The 19145-nt window shown below is 37.3% G+C and overlaps 1 protein-coding gene across 1 annotated transcript; it reads right to left on the reverse strand.

The window, feature by feature from the left end:
* Positions 1–6088: 6088 nt before the first annotated feature.
* Positions 6089–8441, reverse strand: LOC110905008 (uncharacterized protein At1g28695). The gene is made up of 3 exons (XM_022150880.2): positions 8065–8441; positions 7372–7761; positions 6089–6622 (listed from the first exon to the last, which is right to left on the reverse strand). Exons 1-3 carry the CDS (start codon positions 8296–8298, stop codon positions 6104–6106), a joined length of 1143 nt encoding a protein of 380 aa, XP_022006572.1. The 5' UTR covers positions 8299–8441; the 3' UTR covers positions 6089–6103.
* Positions 8442–19145: the final 10704 nt, after the last annotated feature.

Raw genomic sequence — 19145 nt, forward strand, 5'->3', positions numbered from 1 at the left:
CCCGTAACGAGTTTAAGTTGATATTACGCCCCGTGGGGACTTTTCGGTCATTTTAAAGACTTTTAAAAGAGCTTTTCGAGTTCTACAGGAAATCTGAGTTTCCCGAACAGCTTATAAAGCTTAAAATACTTTATTTATTATTTAAAATCAGTAGCAACTGGAATCGGGTCAAAAGACCTTGTAGAACTCATGTTTTGGCCGAAAAGGGCATATTCGGTATTTACCGAACCGTAGCCATAACCGCAGGTTATGAGCGAGGTAAAAATTATTAAAAATCTTTAAAATTCCCAAAATATTAATTTAATACAGTGGGTAAAAGTTTTGGTGACGAAATCTTGGTTTAGATAGGTGTTATGCTAATTGCGCCGTTAATTGCTAAAGTTTACTTTAAATGCGCCATTTAGCATAACTCTCATTCTAGACCTCGGATTGACGTGAAACTTTATGGACAGGCTTATAATTTAATAAGCAAGGTTCTGGTCCATTCACGTGTCCGAAATACTTGTTTTATTTTCAAAATGGCGTTACGGTCAACTTTTAGGCGATTAACGGAAATGCGTAAAAGACTCGGATAACTCATGAACCGATCACAGAGGTTTATACCAACATGTGACCTGGTCCTAAGAGAGTCCTACGGTATGCCTATACCTCACTAAAACGGGTCAGAACTGAAGTCAAAGCAAAAGTCAAACTTTTGCGACATTCGGCTCCGAACCGGTTCAATATAGCAAATGGTCGATTCAAACGAGCGCAAACAAGTTTATATACTTAATATCATATTTTATGAGTGTCAAAACAGGTTTCTTAGTATGTACATTACAGATTATGCATAAATCGCTAAAATAGCTTTCTGTTGACTTTTTAAGTGCGCGTTTGACTCGATATTTGACATAGTTAGAGTGGTGATCAGGGGGAACCCTTTTAGAGGTTTATTACCCACATAAATACCAACTCAAAACCACTTTTGATTCGTCATAAGACTGAACCATTTGCAAGTTATTTTAATGACAACCGTTAGTTACGACGGTTGTGTTTATGAGCTATAACTATGAAAATGCAGACCAAAATGGTTATGAACGACTTACAGAAGTGGTAACTTGCTTAGAGAGCAGTAGAGAATGCTAGAGGGCCTTTGGATTGATCAGATAGAAGAGTTTGAAGTGTGGTGAACTTATGAACCAAAGGTGCTTATTTATAGTGTTCATAAGCCCTCAAGATCATCACAACTCAGTCTACATTTGATCATGGATCATGGGCAGGTGTCCCTAAGTGATATGGGTCGAGTAGGGGGCACCCATGCTCCATTAATTGGTTGTTTGGTCGTTCAAAGGCTCCAAAAGGCAAAATGTTACAACTTTCTGCATCTGGGCGCTTTACGCGACCCGCATGGGAGTTCCATGCGTTTATAATGCGGGTCGCCTGATATTCAAATATCAGACGCGTAAAACAGGAGGCTCGCGACCCGCCTCAACTTATCCCTAACCTTCACGCGGGTCGCGAGAGGTTAAAATTTCAGAAATCTTAAATCTTTTGAAATGATTACAAAATCCTGGTAATTAATAACGAAATCTTTCGTAATTATTAACCTGCCCTTTCGGGTTTGAAGGGGTAACTTTGCGGTTTGGCCCTCGGTTATTTACCGATAGGGGCCTCGTGTTATTTACCCGCATTATTAAGTCCCCGGTTAGTTTATTAATTTATTCAGAAAGCCTTCACTTTCATTATTGACGCTTTTAACCCTTCTCCTACGAATTCGATCGTAACTTTCTCGTTTCATAACGAAACTTCGCGAATTTTATATGTTATATTTTAGTGAGTGTATAATATCGTTACAAAGCCTTGGGAACGTTAAAGGGTCACTCAGAGGTATAATTAAACATGTTGACACAGTTAACCCCTGTAGTTTGTAATCTCTCACTTTCTTTCGTGTTTCGCTTTCGTACGATCTATGATACATTCGTTTGAAGGTTCAAGCATTTATTTAGGGTTACTATACAGTATATTTACCCTTGTTGACATTTATAACCCTTGAATTTACATACTTTCAAGGTTTGTCAAAATTAGTCCTTTATTAAATACAAATGCAACGTGTAATCAAATGACACGTGTTAACACATTATTGGACGCAAAAATTCGAGGTGTTACATATACACCCCCTCCAAAATTGTATGTTTGTGTAATGTAATGTAATAATTTTAAAATTTGATTGATGATATTTTAAACAAACTCTACTCAATATGTGAATATTGAGGATAAAGAAAATGGAGAGAATGGTTCAAAAACGGGATATATCGTTGCAGCTTATGTATGATACATTCATCATTGCATCTGGGCAGACATACGAGAGGATCTGTATTAAAAATGGTTTGAAAACGGGCATAACACCTGCCATTGGTGCGTCTGGAACTTAGGGTTTTCAACCAGAGTTGGTGTCACATATTCATAGTGATAAGGTGGAGGGCGACGGTGAAGGATGTGAGGGAAGGTTTAATTGAAGGGATATAGGTTAGGGGGTTGAATGGGGGGGGGGTGATGGTTGTTATAGAGGGGAGGTGGGGTTGTGGGTGGTGGCAGCGATGGGGGTTAGTGGTGGTTGTGGCTATGGTGGCTGTGGGGGGAAGGTTTAATTGAAGAGTTAAGATTGTTAGGGTTGTAGGTTAAGGGTTCAATCGGTGGGCTAATGGTTGTTACGGAGGGGAGGTGCGGTCATGGGAGGTGGCGGTGAAGGGGGTTAGTGGCGGCGGATGTTTGTGGTGGTGGTTGTTGGTTGTTGAGAGTCGTGGAGGTTGGTGGTTGATTGTGGCGGTTGTTGATGGTGGTGAAGAGATGCAGAGAGAGGTAGGGAGAGCGAGGGGTAAAGAGATAAAGACATAAATACATATACATATTATGGGTAGGGATATGGTAAAAAGTGTCTAAAATGTGAGAAGGGTAAGAAGTGTTTTAAACCATTGGATATTTGATCTAAAGGTTGAGATCAATAGGGTATAAAATGTAAATTGTGTTTTAATTAGAAGGACCTTATGTAAAATTAAAGGGTAATAGTGACTTTTCCAACATTTCAAATATGGTAACCGTTTCAAAATCCCCATCAATCTCCTATAAATCAGCGAAATTTATGATAACTGTTTCAAAACCCCCCATCAATCTCCTAAAAAATCAGCGAATTTCTCGTACTGAAATAAATTCTTCAATTTCCTTCACAACAACTTTTTATAACACTATAAAGAACAACATATTACATGATAAAACACTATAGGAAGATATAACACTATCTGTTTACTGTAAGACACTATATATAAATAAAACACTGTTGATGGTGGATAAATCACTATGAAAAGGAACAGTATATTACATGATAAAACACTATAGGAAGATATAACACTATCTGTTTACTGAAAGACACTATACCGAATAAAACATTATTGATGAGGATAAAACACTATGAAAAGGAACAGTATATTACATGATAAAACACTATAGAAAGATATAACACTATCTGTTTACTGTAAGACACTATACAGAATAAAACACTATTGATGGGGATAAAACACTATGAAAAGGAGATTAAAGATACCTGTAGATAATATAACACTATTGACTGAGGAATATAACACTACAACAAGAACTTACCGTAAATAATTAAATCTATAGAACAAATCGAATTCGAATCACATCCCTAATATATCGCCTGATATTTTTGGCAGTTATCTTTGAAAATCAATTAACTGATAAGAAATGACAATTACTAATATACCCTTTTGAATTAATTAAGATAAGGTACACTTGTCATTCCCAAATTATTTCTCACACTTCTCACAAAAGTTGAACTTTTTACAGGATCCTCTACTAGGTAGGTAGAGTAGAGGATCCTGTAAAAAGTGCTCAAAGTGTAAGTAGTGTGAGAAGTGTATTATAACACTATATATAATACTATATAACACCATATAAACACCGTATAACAATATGTAACACCATATAATACCATATAACACTATGTAACACTATATATCATTATATAACAAATATAACACTAAAGGTTGTCTGATAGCATGTCTATGATAGATGTATAGTGTTATATTTGTTATATAATGATATATAGTGTTACATAGTGTTATATTGTATTATATGGTGTTACATATTGTTATACGGTGTTTATATGGTGTTATATAGTATTATATATAGTGTTATAATACACTTCTCACACTTTAGATCTTTTTTACCCTATCCTTACCCTATAAATATACTATATTAATTTTTTTATCTTATTTGTTAAAAGAATTACTAACCGACCGATGTATGCTATGATTCAACTAACAAAATGAACTATGTTAGGGGTAAAGGACAAACCGTGTACGATTTTGAAACATAAAGTACAAAACTCATCAACTTTAAAAACAAATGACAACCAATTTGCCATATACATAAAAGACAAAACTTGCAATTCACTCTTAAAAATACGAACCATTTAAAAAGAGTAAACGTTATAGATTTTTTTTTTTATTCTCATGATAATCTGGTGTTGTGTAACGATCCTCACCCTTAGTACCGTTTAATATTACTTTGATGTTGATCTTCTGTTTAATTATAATTTCCCATAAATCCCACTTTTATAACTAATTGTTGTAATTATATAAATATACGTGTGTTACAACACTTCCCTTTTTAAAAAGATTAATTTCCCCGAAACTAAAAAGTTTAGTTTCCCCGAAAGCGCACATACAATTCAAAATATCACAAATCATTTCATGGCGGTACATCTCCTAAATCATCAAAAAAAAAAAAAGTTTTGTTTCCCATATGAACTTCATTTAAGGAGTGTGAACTTGAGATTGCAAATGTCCAATGCCAACGATCAATTCTTGCACTCAAACATAGGTATGATCCAAGTAGGTTAAATGAGTTTCGGTTGGCTTGGGTGGTGTTAGCCCCATGAAGAAATCCTAAAAGAAGTTCATGAGATTCAGCTTGAATAAGTAAGTTGTGAAAGGATGGTGTGGCTTGGAGGCATGGATAGCGGTTAAAGAAGTATCAAAGGAGGCACCAATGCCACATAAAAACCAATGGACCTTATCAGTTTCTTCAACCGATTGACCCACCGCTCTGAGTTGGTCACAAATGTGTTTAAAGTTAAAACTTCTTACCAAAATCAATGACGGAGGAAGTTGCCTTCACGGTCTGGCGAAGTTGGACCTTAGGTCTTTGAACGCGTTCAGTAGAGGTGTTATTGTATGCGGACTTGAGAGCGAGCCACATGGACCGCGAGTCCAATGACTTATGGAATTGCTAAAAAAGATTGAAATTGCAAATTTTTTTTTGAATAACTATCTCTAGCTAACGACGAGGCCCACTTAGTGTTTTGTAACCTCGTCTTGGGCTCCTTTCTTGACTGGGCTCCCGAACAGGCCCAATAAGAGGGCTTTTGTCTCTTCCGAAAGTAAACCATCAGAATTAGCGGGAAAAGGGACATCTTGTCTCTCTCTGATGAACATTAATTACCGGAAAGGTAATAAGAGCTTATCGCCGGAAAAAGTACGATAGGGCAGCTGGCCTCATTTAATGAACGAAGCATCATACCGTTGGGGACCAGACACGTGTCTGAGTCTCCCAAGGGGCCAAAGAAGCCGTTGGATGATACCGAGAGTGCTTTCCAAGGAGATAAGCTAACTTCGCTATATAAGAAGGGTGCAACATTGTTTAAGGTAAGCATTGAATACTCATTCTCATTGAATACACACACAGATCATTTACTCCAAACATTCTATTGGACCACATTTAAGGCTCCGAGCCTAGAATTCACACCAACGAGGATATTCCGGCGATCTTGTACTCGTCGGAATAAGCTCTTCATTTTTCCGACACGGTCGCTTATTCTCACGCCTAAGCCTGATCACGGATTCCCCCTCCGGGGTTCTCCGTGGCAAGGCTAACGGTGCCTTTTTTACACGAAGACGACATTAATCCATTGCAACGTTGACGAGCTTACTTGGTAACTACCAACTGAATAAACAAATAAACAAAATAACTATTTTCTGGTTGAAAATAATCTTATAATATATTATAAAAAAATAATTACAACAGTATATACTCCAAAAGATTGCGCTCAAAGAGTCATAGCGTCAGTGTTCCATGAGTCCCGACACGCTGTGTGATCGGACCACTGAAATTCCCACATATCATCATCATCGGTGTAAGCCTTAAACTTCTTCCAATCATGAAGAACCTTCATCAGATCGGTGACTTTCGCTTTAATGCTCCGACAACAATTCGCATGAACAGTTGAAACCTCCATAACATCTCTACTATTTTGACAAAATCCACTGAAAAACATGGTGTCTAAAAACCTAACTCGAAGGCCTAACCTTGTAAAAGCGCCATTTCGCATTAAATCATATAAAACATCTTGTTCTTTCTTCCCTGCTGACTTATCTTTCTCTGCGTACCATTCGTCGTACAATGCAATGGTATTATTGTTTGATCTGATCATGTAGAAACCTGTGTTGATCGGATTGTTATCCGACCATTGATCACCGTTGAAGCGATCCACGCTTATTTGAAGGTCCAAGCTTTTGTCTATTGTTAGCTGTGGAAATGGATTCCTTAGCCACAATATATCCATATCCTGCAAATCAGAACACATTGCTAGAATATCAGTTTTATGAAAAAAAAAAAGTTAGTTGATTACATCCAATTCAACATATTTTTCAACTTTTTTCTAATCATTACTTCTTACTGCTAAATGTAACATGTTATGTGAAGTGGTAAATACAAAAAGGGAACATATCATTTAATAATGGTAACCGGACTTCCATTCCACTTCTTTTTCCTGCATACCAAACGCTATCTAAAATTCACACAACTTTTAATATTGTTTATTGTTATGGAGTATTTTTTTTTCTGTAAAAGGTTAAAATAAATCGACCTAAACGGAACATGAAATTTGTAATAATTTTATGATTATTTTTTGTTATTATTTTTATCTAAAGTAACATGTTAGTGTGAGAAAAGGACTTGCAAGTTCTACAAGTGCTTTATTTGGATCATTTAATTTAACCATTTATAAAAAGTTTCGTAACAATAAACAGTATTAAAACTTGAATGACATTTCTGGTAAGAATAAAGGTTGAATGAGTTAAATAAAACAATATTAAAATTTGTTAACCATTTCATTATTTTAACGCCTAATAAAAGTATTATTGTATATCAATAATTTTTTTTGAAAGGCTATTGTATATCAATAAATGGCACGATAATACAAGTATTTAAGTATGTTGGATGCAATGAAAAAGACAATGAACAAAGTTTAAAACAATAAAAAAAGTGAAATATGTAATATTTTGATCAAAGAGAAGGTTTAGTTGACGAGTTTACCGTGAAAATAAAGTTGTAACCACGTTTAAGAACATCTCCAAGAAAAAGTGTTCTTCGCCACATCATGTTTATAAAATCCTCCGACATGAACAGCTTCTCACCTCCGTCGAACTCGACACCCTCGGTTTGCAGCTTGTAGCAGTGTAGTTTTAGAAAGAGGCATCTTTCGTACGCGGTTTGATCAACTGCAACGATCAAAAGGTGTTCCTTAAGCGGGCGAGTGTCTTCTCCTAGCCAAAAGGCATCTAGGAATATGTCAAGCATGGGTTTATCGCCTTCGGTGTAGGCTTTATTAGCAACGGTTATGATCACAGTATTGGTTTCGGTTGAAGCTCCTGCCAATGCCTCCTCTAACTCATCCCTACAATGAGTCTTTTTCTGAGTGTTGGGCTGCCAAATGTTGACATGAACACTCACTTTAGTTGCTAACAATCATAAGAAATACTTAAAATAATGTATAGGGTTTAGTAGGCTTAGCAGCGCGGAATCAAAACTTTATAGTTGGGGTCATCATAAGGTTCTCTTTTGTCCTTTTCACGTTTAAAGGTCCAACTTATCTCATATATTATTTTTTAAAAATCCCTCATATTTTGTATATAAAAATCAAACAAATTCTGTAATCAGGTTAGCAGACCGTGTTACACCCGTGGGATGTTCCGCCCCTAAGCTTGAGGATAGATTAGGGGAGCTCACCATAGATGACGGTGATGGTGTTGGTGACAACGACAATGAGGGTGCTTCTGACGGTAATAGTAATGGCTTGTAACGGTAAAATTTATGGGTTATGTTTGTTATGGACACGGATCCATCCTCATTTGATCCAAGATAAATGATAAAAAGAGTAAAAATGGAGAAAATCCAGAGGCCAAGAAGAACTCGAGCCTTCGGGTGTTGATCCCCCGGCATTTCTTGTTGTCTTGCCTTCATGATGACGCAAATGATGCTTTCCGGCTGATTTTCTTGTGGATTTGGCCGGAGGGATGGATCTTTATGTTATATTAGATTTGTAGAGTATGATCATGATGATGAAAAGAACCAAAAGGCTTGAAAAAAATGAAGAAACTTGATTGATAAAGAAAAGAAATGAAAAAGAAAAGGGGAAATACAAGCCATTCAAAATAAAACTAACGTAACTAATTTAGTGGGATGCAATGAATTAAGCTCAATGGACAAGTGACTTGTGTTTAGTGGGCTCGGCTCGATAATAAACTGAGCTGGCTCGGCTTGGATTTGAAATCGAGCTGAAAATCAAAGCTCGGGATTGGCTTGTGGCTCGACTCGACTTGGTTTTGCTCGATTTTAAAAATAAAAATTAGTACATAGCTCTAAAAATTAAGTAGTATAAAATATTATTTAATACTTCAAAAGAACATATACAAAATAACTTCAACCTAATACATCATAAGCCAAAATCAAGATTAAGCAACACAAAATAAGCATGGTAATCAAACTTCGACGGAATACAATATTAGTTCATTAGCATGGTAATCAACCTTCAAATAAGTGATAGATATCAAATTACAAACCTAAATACATGTTAATAATAATTAGTTTTTTGTAATATAGTATAATGTATATAAAAATAAAATATATTAAGTAAAATGATCCAAGCTAAGCCGAGCCGAGCTAACAAGCGAGCCAAACCGAGCCAATCCGGCTCATTATGAGCCGAGCCGAGCTAGACTCACTTTCTAACCAAGCCGAGCCGGCTCGGCTCACTTTCAAACCGAGCTATATCAAACGAGCCTTTTTCAAGCTAAATCCGAGCGCGCACCGAGCCACAAGCTTTCTGAACCACCCTAATATGATATGAGGACATCTTTGATTCTTTTCAGTTTAACATTTGAAAACCAAGAATCATGTAAAAACATTTAAACCCTTCATTTGTACATTAAATACACAATGGTACTTGTATACATTTTAATGTCAACATGTGTTATTTATTTATCATTTATTATTTTTAAACGACACATGTGTTATTTATTCATTTATTATTTTTAACCGCACATGCGTTATTTTACTAGTCCTCGCTAGCCACCACTCCGAGCCTCGTTGGTCACGGCTGGTTCTCTCCAGGCCATCACTCCGTGGGCTACCACTCCGAGTTCTGGCTCGGATACCAATGTTACATACCAAACAAGAGAACTCAATCCAAAAGACTAGTCTAATGGGTGAGAGAGCTCATTTGGTAGATAAAGATAAACCCCACATCGGTTGCTCATACAAACGATGTGGAACAAGTCTCATACCTTTGCAATGGTTTCAATTCATAACATAATGTGTACATTAAATACACGTCCTTGTACGTATTTATGTCTATGTGCGTTATTTCTTTGGTATGTTCTATGACATTCTTAATAATTAAATCCGACGTATGTATACCACAAAAGCTTGATGGCACACTAGTCTGGATTAACTTGTGCAACTATGGTCCATTTTGATTTTGTAACGAATGTCTTCAAGATTCCTGTTCAAACTTTCTTGTCGAGATATATAGAGTGGATATATATGAACTATGTGATCAGCCCTCTAACAAATATCATAGTCTATCCTAATTCCTAACTTTTCTGAAATAAAAACCATTATTTTTGTTACACAAGGAGCAGAACGGTGATGGGTTTCCGTAGTGTTGTAGTAATCGCTAGTCGCTAGTCGGACGGCAGGGTGGGGACTAGCAATTATCGGGGATTAATTGGAATTAATAGGGATTAATTTGATTAATCGGTGACTAATCGGGGATTAATAGGCACCTAGTCAGAATTTTTACAACCATGATTTCCGATTATCTTAACAGACATACAAAAGGTGGGCCTACCTTAAACATAGGCCGCCAATCCTAGTTAATAGGCCCAGAACCCATGTTATATGGATAAACTACATGGGCCTACACAATTAGTCCATTTGATATGGTCCATATGGATATCCAGAACCTAGGTTATTTACCAATTGTGTTGATATCATAGGTTTTTTTTAGAACGACAAATTTCTTGTCATATGTGAGACTTGAACCCGTGACCTTAGTGGCGAAGCTTGATGTTTTCGACCGGGGGGTCGAAAACGTATATACCAAATAATTTGTATAGAACCGGGGGGTCGAAAACGTATATACCCAAAAATTTCTATACGAAAACTATATATAACACTATTGAGCGAAAAGTTCGAGGGGTCAGGCGCTCCTCCTGGCCCCTTCAAAGCTACGCCAATGCGTGACCTCTAAATCTTAGGTGCTTCTAGAGGCAACGGTGTTTGATATTGTAGTTAGCATAATATCTTTTAGCAAGATGTAACATTGACCATAAGATTATTAGACAAATATTTTGCATTACAAGTCGATGTCGTTGACTTGACTTGGCATTAGATTTTTATTGGTTTGTTCATAAAATCGATATATATATATATTGACAACTCTTTTAGTCCCCACACGTTTTCTTGACCTTATCTTATTGACAACTATTTTCAGTTTTTCAACTAACATTATTATGAAAATATGTATCAAATCAAACGGCAAACCAACAAAACATGCCCTTTCGCCTAACAATATCTTTTTTTTTTTTGAAGGGTGACTTTCTATGTACAGGACCTAGTGATCACCGGGTTCTTGTCAAAGACAATCCCCCGTCAGCCCCGCCTCCGGACGCCGCGCAAACTGACCTTCGCCTAACAATATCTATCTTCAAATAATATCATTAATATGCGTTTTTATACACGTTGCATGACTTTTGACTTGACCATTTCACCCACTAGAGATAAAGGATAACTGACTAGTTTGCCTATCCTCTATAAAATATCAAAGAAGAAAAAAGACTGTAACTGCATAAAATTTGGGTCAACGGTAGACTTGGTCACTTGGCATGTAAATGCCTGATATTGCCTAGACTGGTTTCAACTTGTGCTAGTTGAGATATTGTCAAGCTCTTTCCTTGATGTTTCAGAACCTTAGTTCAGTGATCAAATTAAGAATTAAAAAGCATAAAGATAATTCCCTCGAACTCGAACTCGAACACGAGTGACTGTTGTTGTTCTTCTTCTTCATCAATCAATATGAGTGCTTATTTTTCATTTTCTCGTTTCTCTTCTTGCTACTTTTGTTTACTTCTTGTTACGGCCTTATTTCATTTGTGTTTATCTAATACAAATTCCAGTCCTATGCTATGCATGGATGATGAAAGACAAGCACTTCTCCAGTTCAAGCATGGACTCGTGGATGCTGCAGATCGACTTGCATCTTGGGTCCGAGATGAGAATAGTGATTGTTGCAAATGGGCTGGAATTGTTTGTGATAACATAACAGGCCATGTTCACAAGATCCATCTTCCATGTGATTGTCGTATTCCTGATCCCCTATTCAACCCAAGGAAAACATTGGAAGAATGCTCGAAGCAAAAACTAAGGGGAAATTTAAGCCCGTCCCTATTGAATCTGAAGCAACTAATGCATTTAGACTTGAGCCACAATGATTTTGGAGGAAAGCAAATTCCCAGATTTCTGGGTTCTCTTAAAAACTTGAGATATCTTAACCTCTCGCGTTCCAGATTTGGTGGAGCAATCCCTCCTCAGTTAGGGAATCTATCAGAATTACGCATGCTCAGTCTTGGAAGTTTTTATAGAAGTAATTTCTATGAATTAGAAGAAAGTTCCGATTATATATCATCTAGCACGAACAATATGCAATGGTTGTCAGGTCTTCGTTTCTTGCATCACCTGGATATGAGTGGCCTAAACCTTAGCAAAGCAATCGATTGGCTTCAGGTGATTAACACCCTTCCTTCTTTGGTTGAACTGCATTTGTCTCATAGTCAACTCATGCATATACATCCGAATGTTGCGAGTCTTAATCTCACATCCCTTTCCGTGCTTGATCTTTCTAGAAACAATTTCTATAAGAGTTTGGTGCCACGGTGGATTTTCAGTATAACTGGTCTAGTTTCATTAGATTTAAGCGGGTGTAATTTTCGCGGACATGTTCCTAGTAGTAGTGATGGCTTCCATAACATGACCTCTCTCAAGTTGCTTCATGTGCGTGGGAACAATTTTATGAATTCTTCCTTAGTGTTAAAAGGGTTGTCTAGTAGTAGTCTCATGTCATTAGATATTAGTGATTGTGGTATTCCAAGTTCAGTTCTCGATTCCCTTCACAACCTGACATCTCTTGTTAGCCTTGACCTGTATAATAATCAACTCACAAAGGCAATACCTAAATCATTGGGTAACCTATGTAATTTGAGAGAGATTGATTTGTCAGGTTCCAGTTTTGGTCATATTAGTTTAACATTTCTTCTTAAAAGTTTTTTCAAGTGCAAATCACCTAGCTTGGAGTCAATATCCATCGGGTACTCCGGACTTTCTAGTCATCTACCAGATCAACTTGGACAACTGATAAATCTGGAGTATCTCTCACTTGGAGACAACTTTATTGTTGGCACAATTCCAGATTCCATAGGACAGTTATCTTTCCTTAAGTTTTTATATCTTGATGAGAATCTTATTTCTGGTCAAATTCCGATCTCAGTTAAAGAATTATCATCATTGGAGGTGTTAAGTGTTTCAAAAAACCAACTGAATGGCAGCCTTCCTGATAGTCTCGGTCTACTTTCAAATTTGAATTTTTTAGATATTTCTTATAATTTGTTGAGCGGTGTTGTGACAGATGCTCACTTCACAAACCTAAACAGGTTGAAGTACCTAAAAGGAACAGGCAATAACTTGATCCTCAGACTGCGCCTAGCAGACTGGCATCCCCGTTTCCGGCTGGAGGTTTTGTATTTAAGTGATTGGGATATTGGGCCTCAATTTCCATCGTGGCTGTTACAGCAGAGCGATTTATGGCTTTTGGATGTAAGAAATACAAATATTTCATCAACCATGTCTCTTTCGTTTTGGAAATTATTCCCCAATCTGCGGTATCTAGATTTGTCACGAAATCATATTCAAGGAAGGTTGCTTGCTATCCCTAGAAATCTTGTGGTACTCGACTTGAGTTATAACAAGTTCAGTGGACCGTTACCTGAACTCTTAAATAGTTCATCAGCGTATGCCCTGGATCTATCATATAACTCATTTGTGGGAATGTTACATCGTTTGATATGTCCTTACGGTGGAAAAGCACTCGAGCTTCTTAATCTTGCAAATAATCATCTATCAGGTGCCATTCCTAATCAATGCTGGGAGAAGTACACGAGTTTGACGTTCTTAAACTTGGAAAACAACAATTTGTCAGGTGAGATTCCAAGAACTATGGGATCTTTATCTTCATTGGGATCATTGAACATGTGTAACAACAAGCTTTCTGGAAAATTACCAACTTCTCTGAAGAACTTGAAGGAGTTATCGGTCCTTCAACTTGCTAAAAACAAATTTGTTGGTAGAATTCCAACATGGCTTGGGACAGAACTCTCAACTTTGAGAATTCTCAACCTCAGATCAAACAATTTCCACAGAAATATATCTCATGAGCTTTGTTATCTTACCCGTATTCAGATCTTGGACCTTGCTCGTAATAATCTATCTGGAAATATACCAAGATGCTTCAACAATTACACTATCCTCTCCGGGAAGGAAACAATTTCACCATATGAATCTGATAGTTATATCTTCGGAGGATATGAAGACATAGATGTCCGTAGCAGCGCTTCATTGGTGATAAAAGGACGAGAAGACATATATAGTACTATCCTCCAGCTTGTGATGATTGTGGACCTTTCGAGTAACAATTTTTCTGGGGGCATCCCAAGTGAGCTAACGGCCCTCCAAGCGTTACAGTCTTTGAATTTATCAAATAATCAACTGACAGGGAGTATCCCGAAGAAGATCGGAGATATGAAATCACTTGTATCATTTGATGTGTCCCTTAATGGGCTTTCTGGCGAACTTCCTTTGAGCTTGTCAAGCTTGAATTTCTTGAGTAGCTTCAACGTGTCCTACAACAGTTTTACAGGAAGAGTACCAACAAGCACACAACTTCAGAGTTTCGACGAGTCCAGCTTCCTTGGCAACAAACTTTGTGGAGATCCACTCGTCAAAAGTTGTGCTGTTGCAGTGCCAGGTGGTGATCATGAAGAAGAAAAAGAAAAAGAAGGATCACATGGAACAGACTGGGGATTGATTATAAGCATAGTGTCTGGATTCATTGTTGGTTTTTGGGTTGTTGTAGCTCCTTTGATACTCAGCACCAAGTGGAGGATTGCATATTTTGGTTTCTTGAGAGAATTGAGGTATATGGTTTGTGATGTCATTCGTAAGTACTGGTGTAACATATTTCATAAGTGATGATAAATGTTGTAATGTTTGTAATATGTTCAGTTATAGTTTGAAAAGATAGCAACTGCATTTGTAATATAGTTACAACCTTGGATCTTTCTAACTTGCTCATGAGCTTATTTGACCCATGACATGTATAAATAGATCATCATATGACCTATCCTAGCACACACCTCCTCTTTATTATTATTTTTTTCAGTTAATTAATGTTTTTTCCCCATTTTTCTAATGAAACAATCTTTTATAACGATAAGTCGATAATAGTTCTATAAAAATTGTTCCTAGAGAAAAGTTATGTGTTTCAAATGTTGGGCCAAAGTTACTTTGTTAGTTATTTCAAATATTTGGGCCTTGGCTCTAATTGTTTGGCCAGTAATCACATGTTGAGCCTGAGCTACTTTGTCAAATGTTGGGCCAAAGTTTGAGCTCCCTTAAACCCGTGAGTTTTGAAACAAAAATTGGTGATTTTAATTTTAACTTATTTTTGGAATTTGTTATTGTATTAAATATTTACTTTTGATCATTCACTGACTTTCAGAATGTGCAACATGAGGTTTTCCAAATCAGAATTTTGTCGCGGTAACAGTTTTTTAAGGTTCCAAAAACACTTTGAACGGTAATTGCCTGGATGGTTCCTGTGGTTTCACGTTTAGTCCCCATCTTTTGAAAATAGCAGGTATACTCTATATGGTTTGTTATTTTGTTACTCGGATAGTCCCCTGAGTAGATGTTAGTTAATTTGGAAAGAGCAGATATGCTCCCTATGGTTTGTCATTTTGTTACTCGGATAGTCTCCTGAGTAAATGTCAGGGGACTATCCGAGTAACAAAATGACAAACCATAGGGAGCATACCGCTATTTCCAAAAGGTAGAGATTAAACGTGAAACCACAGGGACCATCCGGGCGATTAACTCTTTTGAATATTATCATTATTGGACATATTTTGGGTTTGTTTTTTCCAAGAACTGTTATTGGACATATTTTGTGTTTGTTTTTTTCCAAGAACTATGTTTGTTTACACCTGTCATTTCGTATGCCTATAACAAAATTAAAAAAAAACATATATTTTAAAGGATGATAATTTTGAATGGATGATTAATTGACCTTAACTTTTCATTAATTTAGTTGTTAATTGGAGGACATATTTGGACTTTCTAGACACTGATTTTCAGCTTGTGGGCCAAATATGAGGACATATTTGGACAAAAAAAAAAATATTTATTCCTTGACTTTCCAGATTTTTAATCAAGTCATGAAGGAAAAGTAAAAAATTCATTAGAAACCTAATCTCACAATATCCCATTATAGACTATAAATCGATTGATTGTTATTTACTTTATAATCCACCAGTAACATGAGTCCTGCATTTTCACCCTTGTGCTTACTTCTTGTTATGACCTTGTTTCACTTTTGCTTCTCTAACCAAAACGTTGATGATCGGTTATGCATAGATGATGAGAGACAAGCACTTCTCGAGTTCAAGTATGGCATCATAGATGATGAAAATCGACTTGGTTCTTGGGTTGGTGAGGATAGTGACTGTTGCAGATGGGCTGGCATTGCTTGTGATAATTCTACCGGTCATGTTCATGGGATTCATCTTCCTGGACTTGATGGTAATTGTGGTCAAGCTTTTAACTCGTATGATGACTACGAAGAAGCCTCTCATAGGCTGAGAGGGGATTTAAATCCTTCCTTGTTGCGTCTGAAGCAACTCACGCATCTGGACTTAAGCTGCAATGATTTTGGAGGGATCCAAGTTCCAAGCTTCATATCTTCTCTTGGAAACTTGAGGTATCTTAACCTCTCAAATTCTGGATTTGGTGGATTGATCCCTTCTCAGTTGGGGAACCTTTCGAAATTGCACATCCTTTCTCTTGGACACAGATATGATGTTGACTATACTTATGGATCACATAGCATGTCGAACATGCAGTGGTTGTCAAGTCTCCGTTTGTTGACTCACCTGGATCTGGATGGTGTGAACCTAGGTAAAACAGGCAATTGGCTTCAGGTAATCAGCACCCTTACTTCTTTAGTCGATTTGCATTTGTCTGCTTGTAAACTCTCGCATATTGATCCCCATATTCCTATTCATAATCTAACATCCCTTACCTTTCTTGATCTCTCTTTTAACAATTTTAGTAGTTCTGTTCCATGGAGGATATTCAGTATTACTAACCTGGTTACTTTGGATTTAAGTGGGTGTAATTTTCACGGCCCTGTTCCTAGTGGTCCCGATATCTTCCGTAATTTGACTGCTCTTAAATTTCTTCATGTGTATAGCAACAATTTCATGAATTCTTCCTTAGTATTAAAAGGGTTGTCTAGTAGTGTAGCTAGTAATCTCGTTTCGTTGGATATTAGTTCTTGTGGCATCTCGAGTCCCATACTTGATTCCCTTTACAACTTGACCTCTCTTCGTAGCCTTTACTTGTCACAAAATCAACTTACAAAGACGATACCTAAATCATTGGGTAACCTCTGTAATTTGAGATATCTTGATATGTCAAGGATAAGAGCTCTTCAAAATAGTAGCTTAACGTACATTCTTCAGAGTTTTTTTGAGTGCAAATCATCTGCCTTGGAGTCGTTGTTTTTAGAGTCCACGGGACTTTCTGGCCATCTCCCAGACCAACTTGGAAAACTTATAGATCTTAAGGACCTGGCACTTGATTATAACCAAATTGTCGGTACCATTCCAAATTCCATAGGACAATTGTCTTCTCTGAGGACATTATCATTTTCCAGAAATCTAATTTCTGGTCTCATTCCTTTCTGGATTGGACGGCTAACGTCATTGGAGTCCTTAGATCTTTCAGATAACCAACTGAGTGGCAACATTCCTTATAGCCTCGGTCAACTTTCCAAGTTGAGTTTTTTAGCTTTTTCTTACAATTTGCTAGAAGGAGTCGTGACCGAAGCTCACTTTGACAAACTAGTGAGCTTAAAACATCTAAATGGAAAAGGCAACAACTTGGCCCTAAGACCTCGACTTTCGAACTGGAATCCCCCTTTCCAAGTATATAAATTGTATTTGAACTCATGGGGTTTAGGTCCCAAATTCCCATTGTGGATTCAACTGCAGAAGGATCTAATAGAACTGGACATAAGCAACACAGGCATTTCAGAGTACATGCCTGAGTCATTTTGGAGATCATTCACAAACCTAAACTGCTTAGATATGTCACAAAATCGTATACAAGGAACGTTGTTGGTTATCCCTTCAACACTTCGTTTGCTCGACTTAAGTTCTAATGAGTTCGGAGGAAAATTAACTCATCTCTTCGATGGTATGTTTCCTATTTCTTTGGATCTATCAAATAATTTTTTTGTGGGGTCATTACATCCTTTGTTGTGTTCCAATGGTGTGAAAGAGACACAAGCTCTTAGTTTGGGGAATAATAATTTTTCGGGTGTCATTCCCGAGTGCTGGGAGAAGTGGCCGAGGTTGAGATTTTTAAACTTGAATAACAACAATCTTTCTGGTAGGATTCCAAGTTCTTTGGGTTCTTTATCTTGGCTAGGATCATTAAGCATGGGTGGAAACAATCTCTCGGGAAGATTGCCTGCTTCTCTAATGAACTTGACAAACTTAGTGATCCTTCAACTTGGCAGAAATAAACTTGCTGGAAGTATTCCAGCATGGCTTGGAATGAAACTCTCTCTTTTGAGACTGCTCAACCTTAGATCCAACAACTTTCATGGAGCTATTCCTCATGAGCTTTGTTATCTTACAACTATTCAGATTTTGGACCTTGCTGATAACAATCTATCAGGATATATTCCAAGATGCATCAACAACCTTACCGTCCTTTCTGGGAAAGAAAATGTCCCAGATGATCAGTTTTCCTTCTATGTGGTGTATGGTGGAGCAACTATTGCTAGTGAGCTACTGGTGACGAAGGGACGAGAGGACACATATAGCACTATACTTGAATTGGTGATGTTGTTAGACCTTTCAAGTAACAATCTTTTTGGCGACATTCCCAGTGAGCTTACGACCCTTGTAATGTTAAAATCATTGAACTTATCAAGAAATGAACTGACAGGAAGGATCCCAGAGAAGATTGGAGACATGACAAAACTTGAATCTTTTGATTTATCCTTCAACAAGCTTTCTGGGGAGCTTCCAGTGAGCTTATCAAGCTTGAGTTTCTTGAGCAGCTTCAATGTTTCCTACAACAATCTAACAGGAAGAGTCCCATCAGGTACTCAGCTTCAGGGCTTCAATGAGTCCTCCTTCTTTGGTAACAAACTTTGTGGAGATCCTCTCACTGAGCGTTGTGTAGTCAAAGTACCTGACGCAGAAGACCAAAATGAAGAAGGAACACATGGGACAGACTGGGGCTTGATTATTAGTACCTTGCTTGGATTGGTTGCCGGTTTTTGGCTCGTTGTGGCTCCGTTGATAATCAGCAGATCATGGAGGACTGCGTATTTTCGCTTCTTTAGTAAACTGAGGTGCAAGTGGTGGTGTTAACATGTCGTGCTTTTGTAATACATTTGAATTTTA

Source organism: Helianthus annuus, chromosome 14 (assembly GCF_002127325.2).
Source record: "Helianthus annuus cultivar XRQ/B chromosome 14, HanXRQr2.0-SUNRISE, whole genome shotgun sequence".
Taxonomy (NCBI): domain Eukaryota; kingdom Viridiplantae; phylum Streptophyta; class Magnoliopsida; order Asterales; family Asteraceae; genus Helianthus; species Helianthus annuus.